The sequence below is a fragment of the Felis catus genome, chromosome D1 (assembly GCF_018350175.1).
Source record: "Felis catus isolate Fca126 chromosome D1, F.catus_Fca126_mat1.0, whole genome shotgun sequence".
In the NCBI taxonomy this organism is placed as follows: domain Eukaryota; kingdom Metazoa; phylum Chordata; class Mammalia; order Carnivora; family Felidae; genus Felis; species Felis catus.
The window spans coordinates 103,944,863-103,957,311 of NC_058377.1; the positions used below are offsets into that span (position 1 = coordinate 103,944,863).

Here is a 12,449-nt window from a genome sequence, read left to right on the forward strand (position 1 = left end):
TCCTTCTCAAAAAGTCCCAGCCTTCAGAAAAGCCAATTATCAATGGAAATATCTTTAGACCTCCAATACCTTCTTTATAAAGTTTGATTTAACTTTATTTAGTTTTTAAATTTTTTGAGAAAGAGAGGGAGGGAGAAAGCAGAGGAGAGTAGTAGAGGGGGAGAGAGAGAGATCTTAAGCAGGCTCCAAACTCAGTGCAGAGCCCCACGTAGGGCTTGTTCCCATGACCCTGGGATCATGAGCTGAAATCAAGAGTCAGACACTCAACCAACTGAGCTGCTCAGGCACCGCAGGCTGCCAAAATTCTTGTTTTTTACGTTTATTTATTTTTGAGAGAGAAAGGGAAGCAGAAAATCACAAGCAGGCTCTGTGCTGTCAGTGCAGAGCCCTGACATGGGGCTTAATCCCACGACCCTGGGATCATGACCTGAGCTGAAATCAAGAGCCTGACGCTTAGGGACGCCTGGGTGGCTCAGTCGGTTGTGCATCCAACTTCAGCTCAGGTCACGACCTTGCAGTTTGTGGGTTCAAGCCCCACGTTGGGCTCTCTGTTGTCAGCACAGAGCCTGCTTTGGATCCTCTGTCTCCCTCTCTCTCTCAAATTAAACATTGGAAAAAAAGAAAAAGAGTCAGATGCTTAACCAACTAAGCCATCCAGGCGTCCAGACTGCCAATATCCTTAACTGAAAGAACTATTTCAAGACATTGGGTGTGACAGCCTCTGTAAGAAATTAAAAGCATATACAGGAACCTTTTAGTGAATAGTGAGAGGCTCTCCTGCTTGAAAAGAGGACAGAATATGTTCAGGTAGTTCGTAACCCCCTGAAAACTACCTCCAAAGAGAAATTTGTCAGTATTTAAGTCTACCAGACTTCCACAAGTGCCTTTGTCAGAGTGAGGGACTGGTCGGTCACTTACCTGGTAATAAAAATCGTCCAGGTAGGGGTCAGTGCTCTGTAGCTGCATCATCTGGATTTTAGAGACCCAGTCTTTCTCTCGCTGCAGCATGAGGTTGGCGTAGGGGTCCTTTCGGAGATGGTCCTGATGGCTGCTCCGGTGACTTCCTCTATCTCCCGCACCGTTAAGACTCCGATGCTGACTGAGAAACAAACATAGGGCTCATTCACTCCAAGTCAGGGCATTCCTTGGGTCTCATAACAATATGGGAACAAACCAGGCCAAGTTAAAAAAAAAAAGATGCCACTTTGCTTTTGTTAAAAAGGGAGAACTGAGTCTTGCCGGAATCTGAGAAGAAAGAGCTACGCAACACACACTGAGGGAAGTAACGGAGATCGGAGTGCCTCACCATGTGCTAAACCCAATCACCCGTGGCCTTCTGCTTAAGCCCTACAAGAAACCTAACAAGTGGGGAGTTTTATTTTCTCCACTGAAGACAACAAACTGAGGCCAAGGAGATGTGAAACACAGGCCAACTGACTCCCAGTCTATACACTTCTTTTTTAACTTGTTGAAAATCATGAAATACTTCAAATATAGAGAAAAGCCCACAATAAACATTCACTTATCCACCATCAAGACTTAGTGGGGAAAAAAAAATTGCCCAAACTTGCATATATAGAAACCTTTTAGTGAATAGTGAGAGGCTCTCCCGGTTGAAAAGGGGACAGACCGTGCTTAGTTCTAACTAAGAAGCTCTATAGAGTTTTATGCAGGAACATTTAAGTAACATACTGTCACAACATTCACAGTTGAAGGCCCTCTTGAACCCCGTCTGGACCCTAGTTTCCAGCTTCCCTCCCTTCCCAGAGGAACCACCATCCTGACGTGGTGAGAACTCTCCCTGAAATGTTTTTAAGACTTACTGCTTGTGTGTCCATCTTTAAATATTATACAGTATTATTCTCTGTGCCTTTAAGTTTTACATAAATGGTACTGGATAAGTTTCTTCTAATTCAACATCACCTTCCTCATATGTATCCATGTCGACAGCATACCCAGGTGTATACCAAAAAGGAGAACTGCTAGGTTGTAGTGTATCCACATTTTCAACCTTATTATTTACTACCAAATTCTCTTACAAGAGGCTGTAAAACCAACATTCTTGCCAACAACGAGTGTTGAGACATTTCAAATTTTGCTTATCTGATGATGTAAAATGGTTATCTAATTTTAATCTGTGTTTTCCTGATTATAAGTGGGCTTGAAATCTTTTCTTTGTTTTTGACTTTCAGGTGTCTGATACGATGTTCAACAGTTCCACGTGTTACTCTGTGCTCGTCACGACAAGTGCTCTCCTTAATCCCCATCCTCTACTTCCCCCGGCCCACCTCCCCTCTGGACACCACCAGTCTGTTTTCTAGAATTCTGAGTCTGTCTCTTTTTTCCTCTGTTCGTTTGTTTTGTTTCTTAAATTCCACATATGAGCGAAATCATATCAGCTTTACTAAGGTAAGACTGATACACAACTGTGCGTATTTAACGTCTATAATTTTGTACATTTGGACATGCGCGAACCCTTTCGACACCATCACCACACGTGGGGTAACAGATGTATCCGATACCCACCAGGGTTTCTGGATCTCCCACTGTTTTTTGTTGTTGTTGTTGTTGTTGTTGTTGTTGTTGTTGTTTGGTGGCAAGACATTCCACATGAATGAGATCCACCCTCTTAACAAATCTCAAGCATGTAAAACCATACTGTTAACTACAGGCACTACAAGTTTCATATTTTCACACAGTCAAATGTATTGATCTTTTCCTTTAAGGTGTGCCCTTTTCATGTCTTATTTTAAGAGCCTCTATTTTTTTTCCCCTGCTGAAAGTATCCTAGAGCTTCTTTGAAAGTGAGAAGGAATTACACAAACAGAACCACAAAACTGAAGGTTAAAGAAACCTCAAAGTTATGTTTACTTTTCTTATTTTCTGTATATGAATAATCATAGAGCACCAGGTCTGTGAAGTCAGGACTCTGACATGTCCTGTTTTTCTTTTAATCCTCAAAACCTACCACAGTGTCTGCTCTACAGCCAGGGCTGCCTATATAAATACACAGTTATATTTGTGAGTAAGATTAAATTACAGGCAAAAATAGAGTGACTTGGTTTTACTGAAGACTGAAGTTAAGGCTAGCCATTATGCTTCAAAGTTACCTCTGAGCTGAGATTATAAACAAAAGGTAGTTAAGAGTATGGTAAGAACTTGGTAAGGAGTATAAAAAAAAAAAAAAAAAATCAGATCTAAATTGTGTTTCTGATGGGGATGCCTGGGTGGCTTGGTTGGTTAAGCGACCAATTTTGGCTCAGGTCATGATCTCATGGTTCGTGGGTTCCACCCCACATCAGGCTCCATGCTGGACGTGGACAGCCTGCTTGGGATTCTCTCTCCCTCCCTCCCTCTCCCTGTCCCTCCTCCACTCGTTCTAAAATTAATAAATAAACAGAAAATTAGTAGCACTGTCAAAACTACAAGCTGAGTTAAAAAACCACAAAGGAGCAGGATGAGTACTTACTTTCTGTTCTGCTGCTGCCTCTGATGCAAGAGCCGACGGTGCTGGGGATGGAGGTGAGTTGTGTCTGGTCTAAACATCGGGGCCTGAGACCTGAGAAAAAAGGGAAAGGTTTCCAATTCTACTGTTCTGATGACTTGAAATTTTAGAGAATGTTGTCAGTACAGGGTAACTTCATACATGTCCACCCAAGGGAATGTTCAAGTCTATTCTCAGATCTTTCAGAAGGAAAAGACAACTGTATTTTTACATGTCTTCTACAGAGATTAATTCTCAACTCCTAAGAAGAGGATCGTAAAATTTGAGTGAATTAGCAGTAAATAGTGTAACTATTTTTCTTCTCACTCCTGTTAACAGAAGTCTCTTAAAAGATTTAATGTGCTTATTTTCAAATCTTTGGGAGAGACATTGAAAATATATGTGATTAAGGAAGACACTTGTTGGAATGACCACTGGATATTAAACACAGGGGATGAACCACTGGAATCTACTCCTGAAATCATTATTGCACTATATGCTAACTTGGATGTAAACTAAAAAATAAATTAAATTAAAAAAATAAAATAGCCCCCTAGCATTCCACACCAAAAATAAACAAGCAAACAAATAATTGCTGCCAAAAAAAAAAAAAAAAAAAAAAAAAAGAAAGAAAGAAAGAAAGAAGAAGAAAATATATGTGTGACTATCAATTTATGTCAACTTGGCTACAGGCTATGGTACCCAGCTGTTTTCTGGTCACACACTAATCTGGATGTTGCTATGAAAGTATTTTGTAGATGTGATTAAGAATTAATCAACAGGGGGCGTCTGAGTGGCTTAGTTGGTTAAGCATCCGACTTGATTTCAGCTCCAATCACAATCTTGCAGTTCTGTGGGTCGAACCCCATGTTGGGCTCTGCACTGTCAGTGTGGAGCTGGCTTGGGTTTATCTCTCTCCTTCTCTCTCTTTCCCTACCCTGCTCACACATTCTCTCAAAGTAGTTAAAAACCTTAATTAAGAAAAAAGATGACCTTTGAAACTGTGGGTGGGCCTGCCCCAACCAGTTGAAGGCATTAAGAGCAAAACTGGTATTTCCCAGACAAGAAGGAATTTTGCCTCAAGACTGGAACACAGAAGTCCTGCCTGAGTTTTTGTTTTTTAACTTTTTAATTATATTTAAATCTAAGTTAGTGAACTGCCTGAGTTTCTAACCTGCCAGCCTGTCCTACAAATTTCAGACTCAACTGCAAATTCAACTCTTATCTGAATTTCCACTCTGCTGGCCTGCTCTATGGATTTCCTTAGCCATTCCTTAAAATCTTTTCTTTATGAAGATATACACGTATATACATATATATATATACACACACACATGCGTATGTGTGTATATATATATATCTTAAAGATTGTTTCTCTGAGGAATCCTGATATGATACAGTATGTAATAAAACATAATTTCCCTAGAAGCAGGAACTTGAACCTGTTATAAAACCAGAGCAGAAGCGAGCAACCTAGCTAGCACTCAGATAAGCATCTGTATTGTATCTCTGTTCTTTAACATACGGTAATTCTTGTTAAGCCATAAGCACTTTGTGCGTATGTCCGAGTGTTTGTAAAATGAATATAAAGTGAGACCTGAGAGAGGTTAGAAGAAATAAAAGAGGTGATTAACCAGCAAGGTGCAAATATACACAGGAAGCATGTGACTTTAGGGAAATGCTAATTTTGGAAGAATGCCTGGAGGCTGTCAAACATTTCTGTGTTTGGCAAGTTGAGGATACAAGAACATCTCAAAACCCACCCCTTGCAACCATCATGAGGCTTCTGTATTGTAACACTAAGCCTCAATGACTATGACAGATAAACAGTGGCCTGTGTTTGCACACCTTAGGTTTTGCAGGTGAGGCCCTGGGCCGGGGGAGTGCTGCTGGGGAGGCGGTGGGGCGGGGGGTGCAGCACTAAAGAAGGCACGGAAGCCCGGCGCTGGGGGCAGCACCTGCCCCACTCGCCCTTGCAGCAACTTGGGATTCATGGCGGCAAGCGGGCTACCAACAAATCCAGGAACCCGTGCAAACTGGCTGGGAGACATCCGTCCAGGCGGCAGCTAGAAAGAGGGACAAGATCTCAGATTTAGTTCATCAGCAAGTCCTCTTGCTTTTACAAAAGTGAATACGATTTCCATCAATAACTTTGTTTGAATAAAGTGTAGGGAAAATTGGGAGGCAGTAGAGACTGATTAATGGCAAAGAGGGACATCATCTAGTGAATGTCAAGAAAGTAAGAGAGCTCTTTGTAAGCTGGGCTAATCATAGCCTTACCTGTGCTCCTCCCAGAAGCTGTGCTCTCTGGAGGGGGCTGAGGACAGGAGGAACACTAGGAGGGAAAGGGTGACCCAGCAGGGAAGAGTTCTAAGGGGGAAAAAAAAAAGACAAAGTTATATGCTTTCTGCGAAAAAGGTAAATCAATATAACAAAGAATTCGGTAGGAATGCTGAATAAACTTGGATATAAAAATGCTCAAACTGTATAGTCAAGCTACCCATGGAAGGAATACAAAAGAGAGCAATGCTAGAAATCAGAAAGCACGATGGGGCAGCTGGGTGGCTCAGCTGGTCAAGCATCAGACTTCAGCTCAGGTCATGATCTTGTAATACATGAGTTGGAACCCCAGGTGGGACTCTGTGCTGACACTCAGAGCCTGGAGCCGCTTGGGATTCTGTGTCTCCCTCTCTCTCTGCCCCTCCCCCACTCATGCTTTGTCTCTCTCAAAAATAAACAAACATTAGGGGCGCCTGGGTGGCTCAGTCAGGTGAGCGTCCGACTTCAGCTCAGGTCATGATCTCACAGTTCATGGGCTCGCGCTCCGCATCAGGCTCTGAGCTGACCGCTTGCTCAGAGCCTAGAGCCTGCTTCAGATTCTGTGTCTCCTCTCTCTGCCCCTCCCCCGCTCACGCTTTTGTCTGTTTCTCAAAAATAAATAAATGTAAAACAATTAAAATAAAAAAATAAACAAACATTAAAAATAAAAATAAAGGGGCGCCTGGTGGCTCAGTCGGTTGGGCATCCGACTTTGGCTCAGGTCATGATCTCACGGTCTGTGAGTTCGAGCCCTGCATCGGGCTCTCTGCTGACAGCTCAGAGCCTGGAGCCTGCTTTGGATTCTGTGAATTTGTGATTCTGCTTTGGACTCTGCTCCTTCCCTGCTCATGCTCTGTCTCAAAAAAAAAAAAAAAAAAAAAAAAAAAATTTATAAAAATTAAAAATAAAAATAAAAATAAAAGAAATCATGAAGCACGACACTCATGTAACTTGAAAAAGGAAGTGACTTTGAAAAAGGATAGGGACTGAAATAGCAGACCAGGCCGAGTTTGGACTTTCAAAGATACAAAAAAGTTCAGGTAGGAAACAACGCGATGAACCAGGTCTATTTACCTGGGGACCGTAAGATCTAGAAATTCAAGCACGGAGATTATGAAAAGCTTGCATTATTTAGGAGCTGCCTATATATGAGTAGCGCTCAGAAACTACATGCTGCGTGCTTTCACGAGATTGTAGAATGACATACCGGGACACTGCAGAGCTGGTTTGGGGACGCCCTCTCACTGTAGGGAGCAGGATAGCGCGGTGGCATCGGGGGCCGGACATGGACAGGCTTCGGACACAGGATCTATCAGGACAAACATATACACAACTACACTCAATGAAGTCAGTTTTTCCTCCACCTACACCCCCTCCCCTCAAGTACTGGTAGACACGCGAACTTAATGCAAAGCCCTACTTCTAAGCAAATCGCTATGGCTGTGGGTTCACAGAAGAACCTTTGGTTACTTCCTCTCATAAACATCAAGCAACGTGCCACTTGCAACTGAAGAAGATTTAGCTAATTCTCCAGTTATCCCCACCCTTCCATGCTATCTGAGGGAGGTACCAGCAGATATTCTGACTTGCAAATTCTCTGCAAGAGGATATATTTTGGTAGCAGCGAGGGAGAAGGAATGATAAGAAAGCTGGAGGATTAACTAAGTCCTATTCTGAAGCCCCTGTGATATGGCCGCCATGCTCAGCTCTTTTGTGATACATTGTGACTCCACCGTTTCATAGGATACTGAGCCTAACTAGGCCATACCAACACCACCCTCCCCCCATACCTTCCAAATTGGCCTTCCTTTTCAGCTGCTGGTTTCAGGTGGAGGAAAGTCTATGGAACAGGACTGCACAGGCTCTAGGGAAAGCAGGGATATCTTAAAGGTAAAAAGGGATGTGGACAATGCTGTGTGTTCCCACTCCCCCCAGCTTTCAGTTACCTCTCTGCCAATGTTTTGGGCAGCCAGCAAAACACTCTGAAAAGGATATAGATGCTAAATGTGCTTAACTACCCTTTTTCTCCCCCACTTAATAGGCAGCAGCACCAGGAGCAGCACCAGGAAAGGGCATTAGGGAATGTGTCTCTTGTTTGTACTAACTTCTCCTCTAATTGGCTACTTCTCTTTCTACTCTAATGCCTACCCCAAACGTCCACCCTCCTCCCAGCATCGCCATTTTCCCAAATAATTTTGCCCAGATTCCCAATATCCTGGGCTGAGTGCCTGTTAATGAGAGGTACCTGTTGGCTGAAGCTGGGTACAGCCATCTGCTTAGGTGGGGTGCCTATGGGGACGGCTCTAACAGGAGGGCTCCCGATGACAGGTGACGTGGACCGCCGCGGCAAAGCACGCTCAGAAAGGTCCCGATCATCTTCTGGGCCCTGTGGGGGCCTCTGAGGCAGGGCATATTCTAATACAGACACTGTAGGCATTTCCTAATTAAGGAAATAGTTAAAAAAAAAAAAAAAAAAAAAAAGAGCGAGAGAGAGAGAGAGAAGAGAAAATTAGCTCATAGCCAACTTAAAATGTTTTAATAATCCGTACAGATGCCAAAAACATCTTGAGAAATTATTTTTAAGTTTGATTTCTATTTCACATCCAGTTAACATTCACTCTTTGGTATACAGTCAGTCCTCTGAATTTTGAGAAATGCACGGAGTCATGGATCTACCACAATCACAAAGCACAGTAGTTTTGTCACCCCCAAACTTCTGCTGTATTGTCCCTTAGTTGATCCCTCCCAACACCCCCAACCACTGGCAAACACTGATCTGTTCTCCATCCCCACAGTTTTGCCTAGAAATGACTGAAGTAATCGAATCGTAAGCTAACAAATTTGAGTTCTAATGGCTCCCTTTCAACCTTTTCAAACTAAAGCACGGTAAAGTGAGCACAGCCACGGAGGCTGAGAAGTGTATGATCAACAGGGACAGCTCCGAGTGCTAGGTTGAGTAATCAGCATCATAACGGCACAGGACACACATCTGTATGTTGTTTCGGTAAGGAAAGGGTGACAACAGGAGCCAACCTGGAATCTGCGGATGCTAGGAATTTGTGTAAAGAGAAAACACTTAATACCTGAGTTAGCAGTGGTCCTCGGATTCGCCTCAGAACTTCTGATCCATCCCAGATGCTGGAATTGAGACTCCCTGGTTGGGGCTAACAAAAAAGGAAAACACATACACAAAGTCTGGAATGGTGTGGGCTTTCTGGGCATTTAACTGCTTTTGGTGAACAAGGTCCCAAGAGAGTTTCAACTGCTTGAGGATACGAAATCACAGCGTTCCAGAATATACATTATTCCCTACCTTCGACTGCTACGATCAGGGAACTACGTTACCAATTTTTAAGGTACAGGTAAGTCTCTTGGGATGAAACAATATGGCAAAGCTCAAAACTTCACCTCAATCGCCAGTCTGCTATAGTTCTCAAATCACAGTAGCTTACTCACTTGCAGGACTGGCCTGGTCTGCACTGCCCTCATGATAGCTGGATCTTCTAGCTCATTCTCAATCACCATCTTACTGAGCCTTTCTGCCAGATTCTCCTCATGGTCACCCAGCAAGTCCATCTCATCCCTTTCTCCATTGCCCGTTTGTTCATTAACTGCCGCTGGGAGCTTCTCTTCCAGTTCAGCCAGGCGCTCATGTGCTTCCTGCCAGTCATCATCTAGAAGGAAATCGTTAGGAAGAAACACAGTTCGTATTGGGACTAAAAAGTTTCATGAAATTCTTCTGGGAACCAAATGAACAATCCTAACTTCAGAAGACAGTAAATGTCCACTTAGAGACATGAACTACGGTTCAAACTGAGAGGTACATGAGAGTGGGCTTTTCACTAAGGACAAATAACATCATACCAGCAACAAAGTTCGAGCACTTAGAGTAATAGTTGAATACGTTATCAATGGCATCCAAACTCTATCCCGAAAACAATTTCTAAACTGGTGATGGGGATGTACATGACATCCTGCTGGTTTTGACATTCTATGACGTTTTGGGCAAAAAAGGAAAGTTAAAACTCACTGCATTAGCCTATGCTTTCTTTTAGGTTATAACTGCCATCCTCTTTACAAGCTCTCAAATCCATTCATTTCGTTCATTCATTGAGCACCTATTAATGCGGTTAAGTACGGTTTTAGGCACATGGGACAGATCAGTGTATAAAACAAAGACCCAGCCCTCCTGCAGCACTCCTTCAGGGAGGGAAGAGACAGAACAGACAATAAATGTATCGATTAAGTACATTCAACACTATATCAGAAAATGAAGCCCTGTAGGAGTGTAGAGGAAAAGCAGCAGTTTGAAAACATTAAAGAGGGTAGTCACAGGTACCTGTCATTGTGCGAGTGACGTCTGAGCAAAGATTCAAGAGTAAGGTAGTTAGCCATATGGATAGCTGGGAGAAGAGTGTTCCAGACAGAGGGACAGTCCGTAGGAAGGACTTAAGATGACTGATGATTCTGAGAGACAGCAAGGACTGTGTCTGGATTAGAATGATCAAGGGGAAAGAGCTGAGAGGAAAAAAATGAGGCCAGATAGGCAGCAGGAGGGAGCTCCTTCTGGGCCTTTTGGGCCACTCCAGGGGGGACCCTGGAGGTTTTGATGTGGCTTGACTTTTTGAAAGAAATACTCTGGCTGCTGTACTGAGCACACATTGGGGATTTGAGGGGTGGGCGGGGAAAGGAGCGGAAATATTGGAAGCCTGGAGGCCTGCCAGGTGACTATTGCACACGTCAGGGCAAAGGTGATGGTGACTTGGACCTGGGTCCCGTCCTCTTCCATTTTAACAACGTCTCTGCTATTCCTGGACACTATACAGTCTGTGGCACTGGCACTAGGTTTTCTTCTCTTTTTATGCTGACACAGCATTATTTTTGAGTCCTGCTGCAGCACAGACACAAATTTTCAGAACCCTTCACCAGCTTCTCTATAAACTAGACCGTTTCCATCACTCGGTCTCCAATGCTCCTCAACCTCATCCCTCCATTCTGCTTCCACCGTAAAAGCTCTATTCACTATTACGCTCTTTTCAGTATTAAAATTCAGGTTATCTTTCCCCTCCTCATGGAAGCTTTCCCTAAACAATCTTTTCGTTTCAATGCTGCCTTCACCTCATCTAAACATGGAAGACTTTCAAACACAAAAAACTCACGTGTTCATATACATCTTCTTACTTTAGTTTTTGTTTTTATGTCCCATAAAATTCAACTGAAAGGGTAACAGGTAATTCTCTTTATAACTAACATTAGAAACACAGGATTCTGCAAGTGTCCTCCATGGCAATCCTTCCACATGACTTTTCTTTACACCTCATTAAAAGAAAGAGGGAAGGGAGAACTAAAGGCACTATAACAAGAAAAAACAAAGGTGCCTGATATACAATAAGGGTATAATAAATGGTAGCCACTTAAAAAAAAAAAAAAGATTTAGTTAGATTTACTGATAATTTTCTGAGGGGCTCATGTTAAAATTATCTTTTTTTCCCCTCTGCTTACAAAGAAAATACATGTTTATTAAAAAATTTAAACATTGGGGCGCCTGGGTCATTGGGATGCCTGGATGGCTCAGTCAGTTAAGCGTCTGACTTCGGCTCAGATCATGATGTTGCGGTCTATGAGTTAGAGCCTCGCATCGGGATCTGGGTTGACAGTTCAGAGCCTGGAGCCTGCTTCAGATTCTGTGTCTCCCCCTCTCTCTGCCCCTCCCCACTCACGCTGTCTCTCTCTCTCTCAAAAATGAATAAAGATCTAAAGTAAATAAATAATTGAAACATCACACAAATCGGTTACTTTATTATAGAGTTCCCCAGAACTCTACAGGTACCTTAAGTTTTTTAGATGCAAACTATAAAGTTTAACTTGTTTCTCTGCATTTTTTTATTAAAAATTTGTTTTAATGTTTATTTATTTTTGAAATAGAGACAGAGAGAGAGAGAGAGACAGAGCATGAGCAGGGGAGGGGCAGAGAGAGAGGGAGACACAGAATCCAAAGCAGGCTCCAAGCACTAAGCTGTCAGCACAGAGACCAACACGGGGCCCAAACTCACAAGCCATGAGATCACGACCGGGGCCAAAGTTGGATGCTTAATGGACTGGGCCACCCAGGTGCCCCTTGTTTCTTTGTATTTAAGCAATACATCCTGTACAGCTTTTCATGCACACACACATGTATATGACTACTGATAATATTAGCTCATTCTTTTTAACACCTGTATAAGATTCTATTCTATTGATATACTAATTTAATTGATTGCTTGCTGATGGAAATTTGGATTATTTGCAAATTTTCAATGTAACGATTAACACTGTAATGAGTGTTACACAGGTCTTAATATCTTAGCATATGTGCTGAAGGGGGCACCAGAGATCTTAATGAAGGGGGCACCAGAGATCTTAACATCTTACGCAAATATTTACTAAGTAGGCAGCAAAGTCCCTTGTAAGGTCAGATTATAAACATTTAAAATTTGCTATTTTTATTACATAACAATGCATCACCTAACACTAGTGATGCAAAAAGCAAGGGAAGGGAGACTTTCAGATGTACAATTTGGTATGATCAGAACCACTGTCTAGTCTTTGAGCACTGTGGTATATCTGAATGTACTATTTGTGGTAAAAAAAAAAATTCACTTTAGAT

General features: G+C 42.6%; 1 protein-coding gene across 2 annotated transcripts in view; it reads right to left on the bottom strand.

The window, feature by feature from the left end:
- PATL1 (PAT1 homolog 1, processing body mRNA decay factor) overlaps window positions 1-12,449 on the bottom strand; it is a 32,019-nt gene that overhangs the window by 13,185 nt on the left and 6,385 nt on the right. For both annotated transcript variants that reach the window (XM_003993414.6, XM_045039345.1), the window contains exons 3-10: window positions 9,260-9,477; window positions 8,887-8,967; window positions 8,049-8,243; window positions 7,011-7,112; window positions 5,765-5,854; window positions 5,333-5,550; window positions 3,470-3,559; window positions 919-1,099 (exon numbers count right to left, since the gene is read on the bottom strand). In XM_003993414.6, coding sequence (XP_003993463.1) covers window positions 919-1,099; window positions 3,470-3,559; window positions 5,333-5,550; window positions 5,765-5,854; window positions 7,011-7,112; window positions 8,049-8,243; window positions 8,887-8,967; window positions 9,260-9,477 — 1,175 coding nt within the window. The remainder of the gene's footprint in view (window positions 1-918; window positions 1,100-3,469; window positions 3,560-5,332; window positions 5,551-5,764; window positions 5,855-7,010; window positions 7,113-8,048; window positions 8,244-8,886; window positions 8,968-9,259; window positions 9,478-12,449) is intronic.